The 20,127-nt window shown below is 43.2% G+C and overlaps 2 protein-coding genes across 12 annotated transcripts in view; one reads left to right on the top strand and one right to left on the bottom strand.

Annotated features, from left to right (window-relative positions):
• The window catches only part of adgrb1a (adhesion G protein-coupled receptor B1a), a 433,081-nt gene that overhangs the window by 77,311 nt on the left and 335,643 nt on the right, over nt 1-20,127 (bottom strand). For 7 of the 11 annotated variants that reach the window (XM_070551267.1, XM_070551269.1, XM_070551266.1 and 4 more), the window contains exons 20-23: nt 18,744-18,846; nt 18,195-18,490; nt 17,301-17,367; nt 10,350-10,435 (exon numbers count right to left, since the gene is read on the bottom strand). In XM_070551267.1, coding sequence (XP_070407368.1) covers nt 10,350-10,435; nt 17,301-17,367; nt 18,195-18,490; nt 18,744-18,846 — 552 coding nt within the window. The remainder of the gene's footprint in view (nt 1-10,349; nt 10,436-17,300; nt 17,368-18,194; nt 18,491-18,743; nt 18,847-20,127) is intronic. The other 4 variants (XM_070551272.1, XM_070551270.1, XM_054734739.2 and 1 more) reach the window with 1 other exon arrangement.
• On the top strand, nt 1,193-4,367 carry LOC129154706 (E3 SUMO-protein ligase ZBED1-like). The gene is made up of 4 exons (XM_070551275.1): nt 1,193-2,867; nt 2,962-3,193; nt 3,289-3,426; nt 3,529-4,367. The coding sequence occupies exons 1-4, from the start codon at nt 2,782-2,784 to the stop codon at nt 3,985-3,987; spliced, it is 915 nt and encodes a 304-aa protein (XP_070407376.1). The 5' UTR covers nt 1,193-2,781; the 3' UTR covers nt 3,988-4,367.

The following is a 20,127-nucleotide window of genomic DNA, read 5'->3' as shown; positions in this document are numbered from 1 at the left end:
GAGCAGCTGATGATCTGTCACCTTTGTTCTTTAGCCTGGTGCGCTGCACAACCAGTAGACTTTGATCACTGGACCTCAGGGACCTGCTGGGGGTGTAGGGACTAAGAAGATCACCAATGTAAGATGGTGCTTGTCCATGTAAGGCCCTATAGACCAGAACCAGGATCTTGAAATGAACCCTGAAGTTGACTGGCAGCCAGTGAAGCTGGAGGAGAAGCGGGGTGATGTGGGTGTGTTTGGAGGACTTGGTCAGAAGCCGAGCACAGGCGTTCTGAACCACCTGTAGACGGTTCAGGGAGGTTCTGCTCAGACACGTGAAAAGAGAGTTACAGTAGTCTAAGCGTGAGGAGATGAAGGTGTGGATAACTGTCTCAAGTTCAGAGCGAGACAGAATGAGACTCAGCTTGGCAATGTTCCTGAGATGGAAGAAGGAAGAGCCAACAAGAGAACTGACATGAGAATCCAGGGTGAGAGCTGGGTCAAAGGTCATGCCAAGATTCCTGACGGAAGGTTTTGTGTGGAAAGCAAGCTGACCAAGAGAGTCTCTGACTTTGTGAACCAGCTTGTCTGGGGCACAGATGAGGATATCAGTCTTATCTTCATTCAGCTGAAGAAAGCTCCCAGCCATCCAGGCTTTGATAGAGTCTAAGCAGGTGTGTAACAGCTGCAGCTTAGACATCTCATGGGGCTTAAAGGAGATGTACAGTTGGATGTCATCTGCATAACGATGGTAGGAAATTCCTTTGAAGGAGCTCAGGATGTGCTGAAGAGGAAGCAGATAGAGGAGGAAGAGCAGAGGCCCCAGCACAGAACCTTGTGGGACACCATGGGTAAGAGAGGTGGTGGAGGACCTAAACTTGGAGACGGCCACAGAAAAGGAGCGCTCTGAGAGATAAGAGGAGAACCACTCCTGAGCAGATCCTGATAGGCCTACCCAGTCTCTCAGCCTCTCCAGTAGCAGGTGATGGTCAACAGTGTCAAAGGCTGCAGTCAGGTCCAGCAGGACCAGAACAGAACAGTCCCCTGCATCAATGTGAGTCAGAAGGTCATTAGAGACCCTAAGAAGAGCTGTTTCAGTAGAATGAGCTCTACAAAAACCTGACTGGAAGCTATCATAGATAGGGATGGGTACCGTATTCGGTACTTTTAGCAGAACCGACCGAATTCCATGATACCGACCGAGGACCGATTCACGTGACATGAAACGGTGCCTTGTTTCGGTACCTTTCCTGATTGAGACGGCAGAAAGCGCTTCATGCGCGAGTGCGTAATGACGTCAGACGCTGTGTGAGCGAGCCTTCCAGACAGAGCGAGGCGAGCTAGTGAGCGAACACCATGGCGGATAGAAAGCGCTCCAAAGTCTGGCTTTACTTTAATAAATGCGGCGACAATGGAGATTATGCCCGCTGCAACTTGTGTGATATGAACTACAAAGCAACCGGTGGTAACACGTCGAATTTGAAGAAGCACCTTGTGAAACACAAAATCTTCCTCAAGGCCGAAGAATGCACAACATTTGATAGCTTAGCTAGGCCTGCACGCATCGACGTCACATCTGCACCTTCCCCAGCGAGCGACACTGGTGAAACAGCTTCAGCAGCGGGTGGTGACAACAGCGATAACGATTCAAGTGAGGCATCATCGTCTTCATCAGCTGCAGCAGGTAAATAAACTGTGTAATTATAACGTTAGCTTGCCATTTTAGCTTCCATTAACATTGCTGTCAGCTAATTTCCCCGTATTTCTGTAACATTAATGTTTTTTATGTGTAGGACCAGCAGTAAGAGTTAAAGCTGCAATGGTGACTCCCTTCACAAAAGCTAAGGAGACAGCCTTTACCCGCCAGAGAACAGATGAGTGTCACAGAGCTGTAACTGCTTTTGTTGTGAAAGGAATGTTGCCTTTTACAACTGTGGGCTCGTCCTGGTTTAGGTATATTATTGCTGATATTACGTGACAGTGTGAGTGTAATGGACTGAGATGGAGAAAAAACAGATCATTTATCTTTGTGTGTTGTTGTTGTGTGTAATAGGGAGATGACAAGGGCCCTCAATCCAAAGTACACCCCCCCCAGCAGACAGGAGCTTTGCAACACATTGATACCAGCATGGTATAATGTTGAGAAAGTTAATGTGAAGCAGGAGCTGAAAGCAGTGGACCATGTTGCAGTCACCGCTGATGCTTGGAGCAGTGTGGCTCAAGATCACTACATCACAGTTACTGTTCATTATGTAGTGGATGCAGAGCTGAGAGAAAAGGTCCTACATACAAGAGCAGTATATGTCTCTCAAACAGGATCTGCTGTTGCAGAGGAAATTGACAGCATCCTAGATGAATTTGAGGTGAAGTCTAAGGTGGTAGCAGTTACAGTTGATAACGCTGCCAACATGGATGTAGCCATCCAAAAAATGAAGGTCATGAAGATGGGTTGCTTTGCTCATACCCTCAACATAGCAGCCCAAAAGCTGTACAGTTTGACAAGCATTGCCAACTGGTCAGGGAGGATAAGAGCTGTTGTGTTATGGCTAAGAAGAAATAGTCTTGCCAAGCCTGTACTGAAAGAGAAGCAGAAACTTCTAGGTAGGTCAGAGGTTATTAAACATACACAGGATGTTATTTGTATATTTGAGAGCTGCTAATGATTTTAAACATTTCTGCCACTTTCTACATCATTAATATTAAGAATTTTAAATTTAGACAATTGTTCTCTGTTTTATTGAAGGCCTAGATGAGCATTCCCTCATCCTTGATGTGAGAACCAGATGGAACAGCCTCTTTCTGATGGTGGAGAGGTTTATCGAACAGTACCCCGCCATCCAGGCTGCTTCAAGGGACCCAAGAATCAAGAAGGCTATGGACAGAGACAGGTAATAAAAACTTGAGTTTCAAAAACTTCTGATGGAGTGAATTCTCTTTTGCTGACAAAAAACATTCTGAATAATTTTGACATATTATTTCCAGATTGCTGAGAGTGTCAGATGATGACATGAGCAAGTGTGAGGACTTTGTGGACACCATGAGGGTCCTTTACACATCCACACTTGCAGTTTCAGCTGATAGGAGTGCCACTGCGGGGCAGATCCTGCCCATCCTCGACAAACTCAGGGCCAAGTTTGAGGTGAATGATGAAGATTCTGCTTTCAAGAAAGCCATCAAGGAGAAGGTCTGGGCAGACCTCTCCCATCGTTACACAGTATGTAGTTCATTTGATTCTTTCAATTAATAAAGCAATGGTGTAATGAAATACTTAAAATGTATTGTCCAACTGCTCTTGTTCAATGTTGCTAGGAGGAAACAAACAAAGAGCTACGACTGTTCCTTGAGGAGGCTACTGCTCTAGATCCTCGTTTTAAAGGCAAGATTCAGGATGAGGCTGTTTGGACCCGCCTAGAAAATGAAGCTGTAGCCCTGTTCGCTGGAGACAAGGTTTGTTAATCATAATTGTAATGTGGACCACAGCTGGGCATATGCACTCTGTTTCAGTATGACCTTTTTTAATTATTTGTTCTGTGTATGCTTTATTTAAAGATTGGAGAGGTGACCCAGCAGGAGGGGAAAGGAAGAAAGGAGCAGCAGGAAGGGGAGGAAGTATCTGAGGGAGAAGAAATGCCAGAAGCTCCTGAGAAAAGAAAGAAAAAGCTGTCAGCCCTTGGGGAGCTATTTCAGGATGAGGACCAGGAAGTGTTACTCCGGAGTGAGATAGACATCCAAGCACCTTCATTAGCCGAAAAGGCCAAGAACGAGGTGCTTATGTATCAGAGATTTCCAGCAGTCCTCAGCTCTGTGCACCCCCTCTTGTGGTGGTGGCAAAAGAGAGACCAGATTCCTATGTTGGCCAGCTTGGCCAAAAAATATCTTTGTGTTCAAGCCTCTTCCACTCCTTCAGAGCGAGTTTTCTCCACAGCAGGGGATACAGTCAGTGTTGAGCGGGCTCGACTCTTGCCTGAGAAAGTGGACATGTTAGTTTTCCTTAAAAAGAATGGCTAAAGGACTGAATATACACACTGTTAAGTAGGTCATGTTCAAGTAGTTCAAAGCAAAGATGTCTACTTCAGTTTGTTCCATTTATATACCCCTCTATTATACAAGTTGTCCAGAGAGGAATATTCTAGTTTGTTAAACATATGTTAAAATGTAGAGAGTTTTATGCTATATTGTTATAATTCTGTAACATATTGTTATATATTGAAAATAAATATTTGAGTGAAAAAATAGTTTTTAATTATTACACCCAAAAGTATCGGAAATTGGTATCGTTAGGTACCGGTATCGATTCGTAAGTACCGGGTATCGGTACCGGATCGATTCAAATGTGAAAGGTACCCATCCCTAATCATAGATGTTATGTTCATCAAGAGCAGCTGTGAGTTGTTTAGCCACAACCTTTTCCAAGATCTTGGAGATGAACGGAAGTTTAGAGATGGGTCTGAAGCTGCTATGGAGAGAGGGGTCGAGACTCGGTTTTTAAAGAAGCAGGTGGATTACAGCGTTCTTAAAGTAAGCAGAGACCTGATCAGAAACCAGAGAAGCATTAATTATAGAGAGCACGCTGGGACCGATGGACTGAAAAGCACTTTTAAACAAAGATGAGGGTAAGATGTGGAGGGGGCATGCAGAGGTCTTCATAGAGTTAACTAGTTTGGTTAACTCAGGCAAAGAAGCAGGAGCAAAGCTATCTAGGATGATGGGTCTGGTTGGAGTCGGGAGAGGCGGCGATAAGGCTGAAGGAGAGATGCTAGATCTAACCTTATTGACTTTGTCCACAAACAAAGACAGAAAGTTCTCACATTCTGCAACAAAGTGGATGGAGGCTGTAGAAGAGGCAGGAGAGACGATGCTGCTGATGGTGTTAAACAGCACCTTGGGGTTCCCTTTGCCCTGGGACACCAGGTTGGAGAAATAGGAAACCCTAGCATCTCTGACTGCAGAGTTAAAGGATGTCAGAAGATCCTTTAGGTGCAGCAGATGGACGTGGAGATGAGTTTTCTTCCACAAACGCTCAATTTTTCTGCATTGGCGCTTCAGGCTGTCATTAAACCAGGGAGTAGGGTTCGCTGCAGGAACTGATCTGGTTCTGACAGGACACATGTTGTCCAGAATGGAGAGGCAGTGCTCATTAAACTGAGAAGTTAAGGAATCTGGGTCGTTATCAGAAGAACAGGGTGGATCAAAAGCAGCAGAAACATTGCTAGCTGTGCTCTCATTAAGAAAACGAGAACTAACCATACGGCGAGCAGGAGGTGGGGACGCAGAAACTGACAAGTTAAAGAAAATGCAATGGTGATCTGAAATATAAACGTCCTCAGGACAAACACTTTCAGCATTTAGACTCAGGGTAAGAACAAGGTCTAGAGTGTGCCCCCTGGTGTGTGTGGGGCCAGAAACATGCTGGGTAAAGCCGAAGGTGTCCATGAGGCCTGAGAAATTCATGGCAAAGTGATCAGAGGGATCATCAACGACAGCTTCACAGTGGATATAAAGTCACTAAACTCCTGAAGGAAAGAACTGTTTGGACCAGGTGGACGATAGACCACAGCACAGTAGAGCGGGTCCTTACGCCCGACTTTAATCAGCTGCAGTTAAAAGGAAGCAAAGTGACCAGAGGTTGTAGAGCTACATGGAAGATGGTCTCTGAAAACAACAGCTAGACCTCCACCACGACCAGAACCCCGAGGCTGGCTAAGAAAAGAATAACCTCTCGGGCAGAGTTCAATCAGAGCAGAATAATCAGATGTTTGCTGCCAAACTTCAGTCAGAAACAGAAAATCCAGGTTTTTAGACAGAATTAGATCATTGAGCAGGAAGGACTTATTGCTAACAGAGCGGGAATTTAATAGAGCCATACTGAGTGAGGTGGAGGAATCAGAAACTACAGAAACAGCTGGAGTTAGTGGATGTAAATTAGCAGGGTTAGATCCACTGTGTTTTTAAAAACCACTTATGGAGGGAACAGGAGGAGAAACCACTGAGGAATGAGGATAAACCGACCTTAAAAACTTGGACGGATGAAACGCGTCGCAACACGGCCTGGCGGAAATGCGGAAGTGGCGCTCAGGTCACCAAAGGACAAGAAGCTAGAAGATCGCGCCGATGTTTACCAGATAAACCACGCTTTAAGAGAAGTCTTATTCTCACCTGGATTCCTGCACGTTTACCTCTTTTCCTCCGACGTTTTCTCGGGACCGGACAAACATCGCTAGAGGTGCGCAGCTCTGGATCGTCGATTGGTTCCGGGCCGGTATGCCGCTCAGGCCATCAAACAGGATGGTAAATCCTCGGTGCATCTTGGGCGATTGTGAACCAACGGAAGGACAAAAGAGTCTGGCTATCATAGGAGATGGTAGCGGGGACACTACTGAAGAAGATTGCAGACAGGAGCAAGGTGGAAAAGAGGTTAGTGGAGAAAAGTTTGAAAAAGTTGCCTGTGACCGCGGCTAAGCCAAGCACAGGCGCCATATTGCCGACCGGAAGTTGAAGAACTGAGAGGAAAGGAGTCCAATAGGAAGCTGTGAAAAAAATGGCATGGTGACAGGTCAAAGTTTGAGACTTAGCCACGCCCACACCTTTCAACTTTTGAAAAATCCAACAGTTGAATTTTTTCCCCTATATCTTAAGAATATATAGCAGAAGTTTGAAGGTGGTCGGTGAAAAGGGCGACGGGGCATCATTCTCCAAACAACGTGTGCAAAAACCACCAAATTGAGTACTTGAACCAAAATGACCTACCTGTGTAACTTTGCACTTGGCTCCAAGACACTTTTTTGTAGGTCCTGAGACACTACAATAGTGTACCAAATTTCGTAATCCTCAGTCAAAGCATGGCTTGGGGCTGAAAATTTTAATGGTCCTAGGGGGCACTATTTACGAAAATAGGCCACGCCCACCAGATTTTCCCATCAGATTTTTTTGGGGGCTGGACTAGGATCACTCACCAGAACTGTCGTGGTGATGTCTTTAGAAATGACGAAATGGGAGGCAAACGTATGGCCACGGCGGTACACCTGACTTCGCCGTCCCGCCACAGCCCCGCCCTCTTTTGAAAACTCCCATAAAGTGACGCCAGGAAACATCCACTTGTCTTGAGTTACCAGCTACAAATTTGTGGTGATTAAAGGAAAAAATTGGGCGATTTGGGACCTATCACAGTAAAACTTGACCTTTTTGGTCCAGAGGGGGCGGGGCTTGTGTGATGTCATCATCCAACCATTCAATTTAGTTTTTGGCTGGATGTCGAATGACCACATATTTTTTTAAACTCTATTCAAGTATGAAGTTATAGCCATTTATATTTTTTTGTCGAGTAGTCGAACTTCGAGGCCTGGCCACACCCCCTCAGCATATACAAAAAGTCAGTTTTATTTTTTCTATTTGATCGCTCATGCCTTCTGAGCAATTTCCCACAACTTTCGAGACGATCATGCTAAAAATGTTCGAGTCAATCAATCAGAAGCGGACCATAGAAACGGCCAAAATCACCAATTCAAACCAAAATGGCCGACTTCTTGTTTGATGTTGACCATGGTTGCCAGAGGCTTTTCTGTGCAGACTGTTGAGTACTACAAGTGTACAAAATTTCATAACTGTACAACAAACTAAGGTTTGGAGGGGGGTATTTTTCACATTCTAGGTGGTGCTGTGGAGCTAGTTTTATTGCTATTTTTTTTGGGACCTTTAAAATACAAATTTTACACCACGCCTGACATGTGTGCAAAAATTGAGTTTTCGGGTATGTTAAGGCCTCCAAAAAGCCAATTTACTTGGTGGAAGAAAAATACACAGAGCAGATACAATAGGCCTTCGCAGCGCTTTCGCTGCTCGGGCCTAATTAAAGCTGCAAGCAGCGTTGTTCGGCCCTCGCAGCGAAGTTGCACGCCGTCCATCTGCACCCCCTCCACTCCATCGCCGATGCTCTCCCAACCCATCGCCTTGCAACCGGTGGCGCACGAGCACCCATGCGCACCAGACACCCCAGCGTGCATTTAACTGTGATCACTGTCAGCTGTCATCTCAATCTGACTCAACCTTTCATCCTAGCCTGCCAACAGTCCCCACTAAAAATTTTCTACTTTAGCAAAATATTCCAGCTTCGAAAGAAACTCTGGAACGTAATTGGAACAAAATGGCCGAGTTCCTGTGGGATATGGAGCATGGCTCCATGAGACTACTTTGTAGGCCCAGGTACACTACATAAGTGTGCAAAATTTCACAATCCTCAATCAAAGCATGACTTGGGGCTGAGAGTTTTAATGGTCGTAGCGGGCGCTATTTCAGAAAAAAGGCCACGCCCACCAGCTTACAAAATGTATTTATATTGGGGGTCAAACTAGGATAACTCACCAGAAATCTTTTGGTGATATCGTGAGAACTGAGGAAATGAGAAGCAAACATATTTCCATGGCGTGATGGCGAATTCCGCCATGTTCCCAGGGTCCTGCCCTTTTTTGAAACCTGCCAGTGCAAGACATCAAGTGACCCCAACTTCTATACTGCTATTAGGCAGATATAGCTGTTGAATAGTTGAAAGGAGTCCAATAGGGAGCTCTGAAATTATAAGCATGGTGTGGTGACAGGTCAATGTTTGAGGCTTAGCCACGCCCACATCATTAGAGTTTTGGAAAATCCGTAAGTTCAGTTTTTTCCCGCTTGGTCTTAAGAGTTTTAAGCAGAAGTATGAAGGTGATGGGGGTAAAGGGTGCTTGGGGACTAACGTACCTTTGAAGTGTGCAAAAAATATAAAATGGCGTACTTGGACCAAAATGGCCCACTTCTTATGAGATATTGCGCATGGCTTGAAGAGAGTTTTTTGTATGTCCTGAGACACTATATAAGTGTACAAAATTTCATAATCCTCAGTCAAAGCATGGCTTGGGGCTGGCACTTTTAAGGGTGCTAGGGGGCGCAATTTAAAAAAAATTGACCATGCCTACTGACTTTTGATTTCAAATTTTATTGTGGATCATACTAGGATCACTCATCAGAAATTTTGTGGCGATAGCTTTAGAATTGCCTAAATGAGAGTCAATCGTATGGCCATGGCGTTACGCCTGACTTCGCCGCACCATCACCGCCGCGGTGTCTTTTGAAAGCTCCCGTAAAGTGAGGCCCAGAAACCCCAACTTGTCTTCAGTTATCTGCTACAAGTTTGTGGTGATTATACGAAATGGCATAATCCGGGAAATTTCACAGTAAAACTTGACCTTTTTAGTCCTGAGGGGGCAGGGCTTGTGTAACATCATCAATAGACCATTCGTTTTTCATCGGGGGCCAATGAGGAATGTCCATAAAAATGTTTTTTTTAACTATAATTATTTCATTTATGAAATTATAGCCACTTGAATTTTTTTGGAGAGTGCTCAAACTTCGAGGCCTGGCCGCGCCCCTTCAGTATTCAAGAAAAGTAAGTTTTATTTTCTCATTTAACTTGTCCATCCCTTCAGATCGATCACACAGTATTTTTGAGACGATGGTGCGAAAAATGACCAAACTGTGCAACCAAATACAGACCCTACAAATGGCCAAAACGAGGTCAAAATCGCTACTTCAGTCCAAAATGGCAGACTTCCTGTTTGATGTTGACCATGGGTGCAAGAGACTTTTCTGTGCGTATTGTTGAGTTCTACAAGTGTACCAAATTTCATCACTCTACTATAAAAAAAGGTCAAAGCGGAGGGGTATTTTTAATTTTCAAGGGAGCGCTGTCAAGCTACTTTTTTAGCAACCTTCACATCGCCATTGAAATACGTAAATTTCACGCACTTTCTATATTGGGCCAGAATTTGGTGAGATTTTGGATATGCTTAGACTCCCAAAAAGCCATTCAAAGACACAGAAGAAAAAAAAACAGAGCAGATACAATAGGCATTCGCAGCTTCGCTGCTCGGAGCGCTTTCGCCGTTCAAGCCTAATGATAATATTTCATAATGAATCAAGTTCAATTTATAGTTGCTATAATCAATAGAAGACAACCTAGGCAGGATTCATTTATTTTTTCAATAAAACTCTGCTCCCTTTTACTGAAAAAAAAAACAACAACCAAGAAGAAACAAAGACGGATGGTTTTCAAAGAGCTTTAACATCAAGCAAAACACCTGCAAATAAAAAGCAGCTTTAGGAGAACACGACACACTCGAAACATAAAAGAAAGCAATGAAATGAGTCCTCAATTTGCTCAGTCTGTGCAAGACCAATAACCAGACTGCTTGTTATCCTCTGGTTAGCTCACTCAGAAGCTTTAGTTAATTTCACAATGTGCAGCATTTCACCCAAATATCATTTTAGGCAATAAGACAATAACTGCTCAGGCTGGTTAGAGGTTGCCGTGTATAATGGATGTGTAATTTAAGGCATACCCCGCCCTCTCCTTTAGTTTCATATCAGTAATGCCATCTTTGGACACCAGTTTGTTAAAAACGAGAATCCCAATAACCATGTTAACCTGCCAAAGACAAAAGACAAATGATTAAATCACAGCAAATTTTTGGTCAGATTGTACACAAGCAACACAGCTCTAGTGACATAAACATTGATGGTGGTGGTCATCATGTCAGAGCAATCACAATGACATGCATGGAAATTACTCCCAGAACTTTCTAGGTAAACTAGGTACAGACACAGCTGCTTCTACAGATTCCAGAAGTAATAGTGCTACATGCTAAATGTTAGGGAGGGGGATCAAACTAATCATAAATAGGTCAAACTACAACCAAATTGATGAAACCAGACACTACCGATCGTGGAGTTTTTTTACTGTTTTTGTTTTGGGAACTCACTTCTACAAAACAAATTATGCTGATGCTCAGAGCTGTCTTCAGAAGAACTGCCAGCTGGTCTGAAGTTTTTCATTAGAGAAACAGCTTGAGTGAAAAAGACATTCAAATTAAATTGTTAATTTGTCGGTTCGAAAGAAAGTTGTGAAGTAAGTCAGTGAGCGAACCGCTTTGGCTGCTCAGCAACACAACATTTGTGCAGCTGTGGTCAATGGTTTAGAGAATTACACAAATATTAGTTGACATAAAGTTTTTATTGTGTCAAATTGTATAATATCCAGAGTCAGATGAGTTGCAGTTAATCACACATTTTACCAGCACCACCTGAACAAGCTCTACTACGTATGAGAGCATCTGCAGCTCAGTGAGGGGAAGGCTTGGAGAATGGTCTGGAGTCAAGAAGGGCAACAAAGAAGCCACTTCTCTAGAAACCCATGAGGGTTGGGGGATTGTTTCTCAGCCACGGGAATGGACTCACTCTCAGTTTAGCCTCTGGTCAGGTATGAATAAAGAATGGTACCTAAAAAGTCTCCCTCAGGAACTCCTTTAACCATCCAACAACAGTTTGGTGATAAACCATGTATTCTCCAGCATGGCTGAGCACTGGTCTAGAAGGATAAAGTCAGAACTAATTGGATCAGGAACAAAACATCAACATTTTTGAAACTGGAACTACTACCAGTGGATTATAACTGTTTTACTTTCCCAAGGTCTTCTGGCAGAGGCAGTGGACTGCTTGTCATTTATAAATCCCATTTTAACTGTAAACAGCTTACTCATTTGAATCCACTCTCCAGCCAGGGGCTGTTCCTTCATTGGCATGGTGTCAAATTCCATCTTTACACTGATGATTGCCAGATCCATCTTCTACTCCGGTGGGGGGCTGAGGAATCTGTCTTTCCACTGTTGGACTGTTTAAGGAATGTTAGATCCACATGGCTTCTAACTTTTTACTCCTGAATGACACTAAAACTTAGGTCATAATTCTTAGTCCTGGCAGATTAGGTGGCACTGGCTTTGATATAAATCTTGGCACTTTGGTACCATCTGATAATAAAGTTGTGAATAATCATGGGATAAAAATTGACAGATCTTAAGTTCAAAACCCAAATTAACACAGTTCTTCAATCTGCGAAGCCTGTCTAGGATCAAGCCTCTTGCAAGGTTGCAGCTCATCAAGAACTTAGCTGTGAGATTTCTGACAGGCATTGGATGCCGGGAACATATCACTCTAGTTCTGGCGGACCCACACTGGCTCCCAGTGCAGTACAGAGCCAAATTTAAGATCCTCCTACTTGTGTACAGGGCTCTTCAAGGCACTGCTCCCTCCTGTCTGTCAGCACAACTGCACAGACATGTCCCATCTCGGTCTCTTCTTTCGGCTGAGTGGAAGCTGTTGGTGGTCCCATGCTCCAAAACACAGATTTTTGGGGGGGGGGGGGGGGGGGGGGGGGGGGGGGTTCTCGCTGCAATGCTCTGGAATGAGTTACCTCTGGGTAGAGCCCTGCACGGGCCTAAAATCTGAGCCCGTGTCTGGCCCGGCCTGAGGGGATGGAGCCCCAGCCCGACCCGGTCTTCAGGATTCTCTGAACCGACCCGAGCCCGACTCTTTTTAACCTTTCATAATGTTTTGGCGTGATAGAATGCTCAGCGTTCTAATTATCTGTGAGAAGCGTTCTGCAGTAAAAAGAAAAGAAAAGAAAAGAAGGAAAAACAGCATCAATGCAGCTTTTTTTTCTAACAGAGCGTATTTTTCCAGCGGCAGATGAAATTTACGAACACTATATTAATTGGATGCGTTTGTAAATTTAATCTGCCGCTCTGAAAATGCGCTCTTGTGCAATTAGAAAAAAAAGCAGCATTCTAATTTTCTAACTGCAGAGCGCATTTTCAGAGTGGCAGATTAAATAAACGCCCCCAATTATTATAGAGTTTGTAAATTTAACCTGCCGCTCTAAAAATGCGCTCTCCAGTTAGAAAAAAACAGCAATGAATGCTGTATTTTTCCAACTGCAGCGCGCATTTTCAGAACGGCAAATTAAATAAACGTCCCCAATTAGCGTTTGTAAATTGAATCTGCCGCTCTCCAGTTAGAAAAAAAAAACAACAGTGAATGCTGTATTTTTTTTTTTTTACTGCAGAGCGAATTTATTCACAGAAAAATAGAACGCTGCCATTTTCATGAGAATAAACTAATGGTTTCTGACATCAAAGTGGACATAAAATGGCATATTAGAATAGGGGTACATGTTTCAATCAGCAGTTTGAGAATTGTTTTATATAGGCGCATTTATAAACCACACAGACCTTAACTGAGTTAACGGTGCCGGTGCATGAGAAGCAGCCAGGTGCTGCTGCGTTGGTGTTTAAAAAAAAAAACATTTTATGAATTTGATTAAAAATAAAAGCGCCCAGCCCGGCCCGTGTCAGAGGTAATTACACAGTCGTTGGCCCGAAGCCCGGCCCTCGGGCTGTCGGGCCTGGCCGACCCGAGGGCCTAGGGCTTCAGTGCAGGGCTCTACTTCTGGGTGTTAGGCAGGCACCATCGCTTCAGGTTTTTAAGTCTTGACTGAAGATTAATTTTTTATGTGATGGCGTTTCCGCACCAGGGATTGAAACATAGCCTTGATATTTTATTCTTAAATTGGTTTTTTTAGCTGGTTGTTTTTAATTAAACATTCTTTTAATGTTTTTATGATTGGTTTTAGCTTTTATCTTTCTTTTAACTATACACACCATTTTATTTGTTCCTATTGTGAGTTATATGGTTGTGTTCAGCACCTTTGTCGGATGATAAGGTCGAAGAAGGTGCTCTATAAATAAATAAACAATTAATGATGTTGGGTCCAAGTCTAGGAAACAGAGCCCTGCACGGGCCTAAAATCTGAGCCCGTGTCCGGCCCGGCCCGAGGGGTTGGAGCCCCAGCCTGACCCGGTCCGAAAAGGTTTTCAGTATTCTCTGGCCCGACCCGAGCCCAACTTTTTTTTTTACCAACTAAATGAAAACAAAGTGCGTCAATCCTGACCAATGTGTTAAAAGACGTGCAGGATCCGATCAATTTGTTTTTCCCTCATTTACCGTCACGGAGATGACGGCGCGGTGCGCCTGGCTCTGGTAGTAATCAAGTTCAATTTGATCTCTTTCCAACAATTTTCACAAGAAAACAGAACAGTCAAAAGCAGGGCTTGTGTTGACCGGATAGTTCCCGTATTTGACCGTTTATTTTGATGGAGAAAGAATAGAAAGAATTACCCCGACGCATGCAGACGAACTGACAATTTATTCTGACCCGAGGGCCTAGGGCTTCAGTGCAGGGCTTTACTAGGAAACTCCCCAGACCTTAATCCCACTGAGAACTTGTGGTCCATTCTCCAGAGACATGATAAAAAAACCAAACCCAACATTGACAACAAATAATGGGCTCCTTCTGTCAGGATCTTGACTAGAAGCTGGTTGGCAGCAGGTCAGGGTGAACTACAGACATCTGGAAGGAGGGAAAACACCAGAAGTACTGACTCTCATCAACTTTGTCTTTTCAAGTATTGACAAAATCTTTGAAATTTGTGAAAGTTTTGCAATATTACTTTAGCAACCTAAGAAACACTGAAGCTAACCAGTTTGTGCCATTCTCTAAACCTTTGCCATGGCTTTACACAGGTCCTTCTCAAAAACAGCATATTGTACTGAAGTTCATTATTGTCTGTAATGTACTGATAAACATTAAACTTTCATATGTATTAGATTCATTACACACAACTGAAGTAGTTCAAGCCTTTTATTGTTTCTAATATTGATGATTTTGGCATACAGCTCATGAAAACCCTGAACAGATTACTGAGCTGTTAAAATCAATTTCTGGGCTTCAAAGTGGACAAATTGTGGAGTAAACTTGGCGCTGAGTAAAAGGGGTGTTTTAGTTTGTCCGAGACTGAGGAGGGTAACGCTGCTGAAGAAACGGGAGTAAACAGAAAGGAGAGGGTGCTTCGGCAGATGCAGTAACGCCACAAAGCAATATGGGATTTTTAGTCTTTGCAACAAAATTGGCCAGCAGGCCACTTTTTAATATATATTTGTTGTGTGATCTTGCGGGCCAAATAAAAATGGACTGCGGGCCAAATTTGGCCTGAGGGCCTGAGTTTGACACCTGTGCCATAGAAGATCTGTGGGGTATTGTGAAGAGGAAGATGCAAGATTCAACAATCCAGAAGAGCTGAAGGCCACTATCAGCGCAACATGGGCTCTCTTTACACCTGAGCTGCACCACAGAATGATGGACTCCATGCCACGCCATATTGCTGCTGTAATCCAGGCCAAAGGAGCTCCAACTAAATACTGAGTGCTGTACAATCTCATACCTTTCAGTTGGCCAACAATTTTAAAATTCATTTTTTTTTGCATTGGTCTCAATTGATGTTCTAAAAATCTGGGATACAAAATTTGGGATTTTCACCAGTTTTCAGTTATAATCATCACCAATAAAGAAATAAACTTTTGAAATATATCAGTCTGTGTGTAATGAATCAATCTAATTCACAAGTTTCACTTTTTGAATGGAATTACTGAAATAAATCAACTTTTTCATGGTATTCAATCAATCAAATCAATCAATCAAAGCTTCATTTATAAAGCGCCTTCCACAACCCTGTCAGGAAGCCCAAAGCGCTGAACATGGTACAGTTGTAAGTAATTATACTGAATATTCTTAATTAGAAAGAAAGAAAGAGGTGTTAGAGGGCTTTGACAATTCATTTATTACCTAAAACATGGATACCGTAAATCCTCTAATATTAGCCTGTATTTAATTAACTGCCGGGTATCATATTTTGGCCGGTGTCGGAGTCGGCGGAGGTGAATAATGGCCGGTTTTTTATTGTGGCCAGGTGGAACGTGGTAACAAGCAAGTAGGGGGGGGCGGTTGTGTCATCTGTCTCACTTTTGATTTGCCAGTGATAGACCGCGAGGGTAACTTTAACCGTGCGGAGACGAAGAGGAGGCGAAAATTTGATATCAAGTTCAAAGCGAATGTGCTGATTATGCTGCAGAACACTCTGGGGAGCAGTAGCAGGGGTTGTATGAACAAGTCACTAGTCGACTTCACCGCTCTATAGTGACTTTTTAGGCCCGTCATCGACTAGTCGCTGTCACGTGATAATGACCGGCAAGATGCAGTCCTCGGAAAAGACAGCAGCCTGCTGTCAGCAGGTGACAAGCTCCTGCGCGTCGGGAGGCAACGCGCTGTGCCAGAGCGTCGGTACCGACACCCGCCGTAAAATGGACATTTAACCAAATTGTGATGTTTACCCTCTTGCAATTTAACATTCCCCTCACCCCCATCCTAACCTTACCAGCTTGTGCGTGCAAAGCTCTGATTGTTGAAGCGCTCCAGACATCTGCGTCCTGAGCACGGCCACAGTAACATTATCAAGTCAGGTGTCGCCACCTCAAAAACTAATTTAACACGCGATCGTCCATGTCGGCTCATTTCCTTTTATGTTTTCTGTCTTTTATTTGTGCCCGATGCGTTTCGCTGCTGTGGATCAGGGCGCATCACCTGTTTTGTCCTCTGGTGACGCACCTAACTGATGTGGCCGGCGAGCACTCCGCTGTTTTTGCGGTCAGTAGATCTTTTAGAACTGCAGTTCAAAGGTAACTCATAAGCTGAATATATATGAAGCCAGGTAGCAGTTTTTCTTTAGGACTGAGAGGAGATGCAGGAAGGTAATAAACAGGCAGGACAGAAAAATAGTCAAATAAAAACAAGTTAGTTTTTGTACCTGCTGGTTGCAACAAACAGACACCATTGAAGGTAATCAGAAGTGAGGAACAGAAAATGAAATAATTATTTTAATGTTTAGAGCAGCAGGAACTCCGAGAGGCTGCAGGCGCATCAGTGAGTTTGCGGCCGCTGCGCAGGGGGAGTGGGGAGAGGGCTGAAGCAGAAACTACTGTTTTTAAAAGAAATGTGTTTAACTTTGAAAATGTGGGCGCAATTTTAATTGTCAGAAACTCCAGCGAACCATTAGTTCATTTTGCTCAAATAGAAATTGAGGCCTGCCTCTAATTCTGGTCCTCCTTCCAATAAAGGCCTGGAGCCTGATGAGCTTGAGTCAAATACAGGCCCGGGCCTGTATTAGAGGATTTACGGTATCTTCATTTCACAAAGGTCATAATTTTCCTAATACTCCTTAAAGAACTGTTGTTACCTTGTAAAATGGCAGTAATCAGTCATTCTCTACAGTTTCTGAAGGTCTTTTATAGTTTTGTCTTAAAAGTAGGCAGCAATGCATTTGGTTTACTCTCAAGCACATTGGGGTTTCTCTGTGGTGCAATGTATTCAGCTAAAAGTGAGTGAGCTCCACTGTTTACAATTCAAACAGCTTTTTAAAAGCAAGTAAAAAATCTTTTTTACGTAAATATTTGCATTATCATTGGATGAAAGCATGCAGCCTTCATCTGACATGGTCATATGTTATATGGGAGTAGTATCTAAAGCCAATGGTGAAAGGCACAGACAAGAAAATGCAGTAAAATACCAAGACGACAGCTGCAGCAGGTCCTACAAATGCATAGAGGAGACCTCCTTCCAAAGACAACCAGCAGCTTCCAGAAAGCAGCGGGAAGAAACAGAGATAGAGAGATACTGTTAGAGAGAATGAAGCTGGAGGAGGTTTGAGGTAAAAAGAGAAGAACATCTGATAGGTACAACAAGATTTAGGCATTCCAATACTCTGAAGGAGTAGTTCAGCCATTTTAAATATGTTTTTGTGTAAAGGTTTTAAATCATTTCTATGGCAGCCATCAGAGACCAACTCCTCCGCAGCCTCTGTTCAGGGAGAGAGTTCTAAAGGAGCGATGAGCTAAAGGCTAGTCTGAACAAAGCCAAATCAAAATAATGAGCTGTAATAAGTACATGTTTAAAACACATCAGGGCACACTGGACACAAGGAAACGACAAATTTTTAGATTGCTGTGACTGTCACAGGTTGGCACTAAATGCATCTTATGGCTTTCCCAGCATTTGTTATTGAGCTGAGCAGGTTTGCCTGTGTCTCTGTGTTACTCTCATGTCCTTGGTTTTGATGTTGACCCCTAGTCTTAGTCAGTATACTCACCTGTAGAACTGCTGCCCCTCTACCCCCAAGTCCATCCCTCTCAGTGACAGAGGAGATGCAGTGCACACCTGAGTACTAGTTATTCAACCTGTACTAGATAAATCAATTTATAGCTACAGCTTTAGAAGTTCATCATTCCTGAAAAAGCAAAATGCTATTTCTCTGAACAGAGGCTGTTCAGCAAACTATCCATGACAAGTAAGGATTTACTATGATAAGATCTGTTCATAACCTTCACAGAGAAACAAAAACTTCAAAGATAACCTTTTAATAGTAAAATAAAAGAGTTCAAAATGAATGGGACAAGATGCTTACTAGCTAGGTGTTCCGTATCCTTTTGCTTTAGTGAATCCTACTGAAATCGCAACTACCAGAGCAGGAAGACCTGGGAGGAAGGAAAGGTTAACAATAACACAGAGAGAGGGAGCAAGAGGCAGAGGACACACATAAGCATTCCCACCCCAGCCGAGACACAGGAAACGCTTGCGTATGATGCGGTTCTTGAGACGACCCGTCACAGCCATGTAGGACTGCCATGCCTCAGTCAGAACCCAGCAAAACGACGACAGAAAAAAGAAATGTAGGAAAGCTGCGATCAGGGTGCACAAGATCTGAAACAAGAAAGAACAGAATTAATGCTGGTGAAGGTTCTCAAGTCATCCAGGTCATGGTAATCCAAAGGGTTCAAATGAAGGCAGCTGGACTTCTTTGGTTTCTTGACGATTCACCTCTCATCCGAAGAGCTTTGTTAGAATTGCCAAAGCTCCTCGGTTCCTTCATTTGAACCCTTTGGATTACATAATTAATGAGGCACATACAGCTCATGGGTGTGGTCATGAGACAGGGCATCTGGGTGGTCTGTACCTTATTTCTTGTTTGTGTTTGACCAATCAGGATTAGGGCGTTGGAACAGATGATGGAGAGGCAGAAGTTAATAAGGATAACTGAACGCTCAGACCGGATGTATCTGAAGGAAAACCAAAACAACGGGATCAGATTGTGTGATTATAAAACCTACTGTTGACTCCAAGGTAGCTACATCTCAACTCTTATCATGTTAAACATCTTCAGGCTGGTAATATTCACCCACAACATGAACGCAGATGAGCCAACATTTTAGACTCATAGCATTTCAATCTAGAAAATACTTGTGGTTAAAAATGATGAATTCATAGTTGTTTTGGACAAATCTTCAAACTTGCATTGTTTGGTTCTTTTAAAACGTCAACAATGTTTTTTTGTAACTTTTAATAAGTGGTTACATTTGATAAATTGTCAATAGAATATAAAGGTATTCAATAAAAAGTAATAATCCATAAAAACCTTTAATATTTCATTGATGATGAAACTAGGTAATTTGGGTATGTCAGGGAACCACCACTTTATGAGACAAAATAAAGTTTTAAAAATCTATTTATTACTATATTTTAAGACTAATGATGATGCTGAAACAAGTGAGTATAAATGGTGATTCGAAGTGATATTAACCGAGACAATGAATGAACTGTGATGAAACATGACCTTGTCTGTTTTAAGAGCTTAAGTGACTCAAAAAGGTGTGCTGTTTGGGTTTATAAAATAAATCTGGCTGAATGTTTAATGAGGTTTACCAAGTTATCAACATTAATAAAAACCATCCAACACCAGGTGAGAGACTACGGTTGGTCCAGCTGGCAGGAAGTCGATTCGGCCAGGCTGCCGGGAAGGGTTGACTTCTGGAATGTCAAAGGTCATAGCTTCCTTTGAATTTGCACGGCTGGCCAATGGGATACAACCCAGGTGACTGCTGGCAGTCAGATGAAGTTTGCATCTGATGGAGTTGTTTGCAGGCTTAGCAAATAAGATAGTTAGCCTTGAAAAAGGACAGTTCTTTGTGCTGCTGCAACAGTTTGGCCAAACAGGTACAGCTTGCTGGAACTGACAAACAGAAGAAGTGCTACCTCTTTTAACCGTCCCACTGTCCTAATGGGTGTGACAAAGCGAGGAAAGTTGACCACTGAGCAGGCTTGATGGTTTATCCCTTGGGGTCCATGTGGCAGGGGTGAGGAGTGAGCACCACCTCACCCCTGCCACATGGACCTCAAGGGATAAACTATCAATCCTGCTCAATGATCAACTTTCCTTACTGGGTCACCCATAAAGACAGTGGGAGGGTTAAGTTTATTTGTTTATCAATTCTGGACAAATCAGAAACCAGAGAATGTGGTGGGCAGTTACAAAAGAGTCCTCAGACACTTAGGAAAGCTTA

This window comes from Nothobranchius furzeri, chromosome 5, assembly GCF_043380555.1.
Source record: "Nothobranchius furzeri strain GRZ-AD chromosome 5, NfurGRZ-RIMD1, whole genome shotgun sequence".
NCBI classification, from domain to species: Eukaryota; Metazoa; Chordata; class Actinopteri; order Cyprinodontiformes; family Nothobranchiidae; genus Nothobranchius; species Nothobranchius furzeri.
Note: the sequence above shows the minus strand (reverse complement) of the source record. Positions and strands in the feature narration are given on the sequence as shown.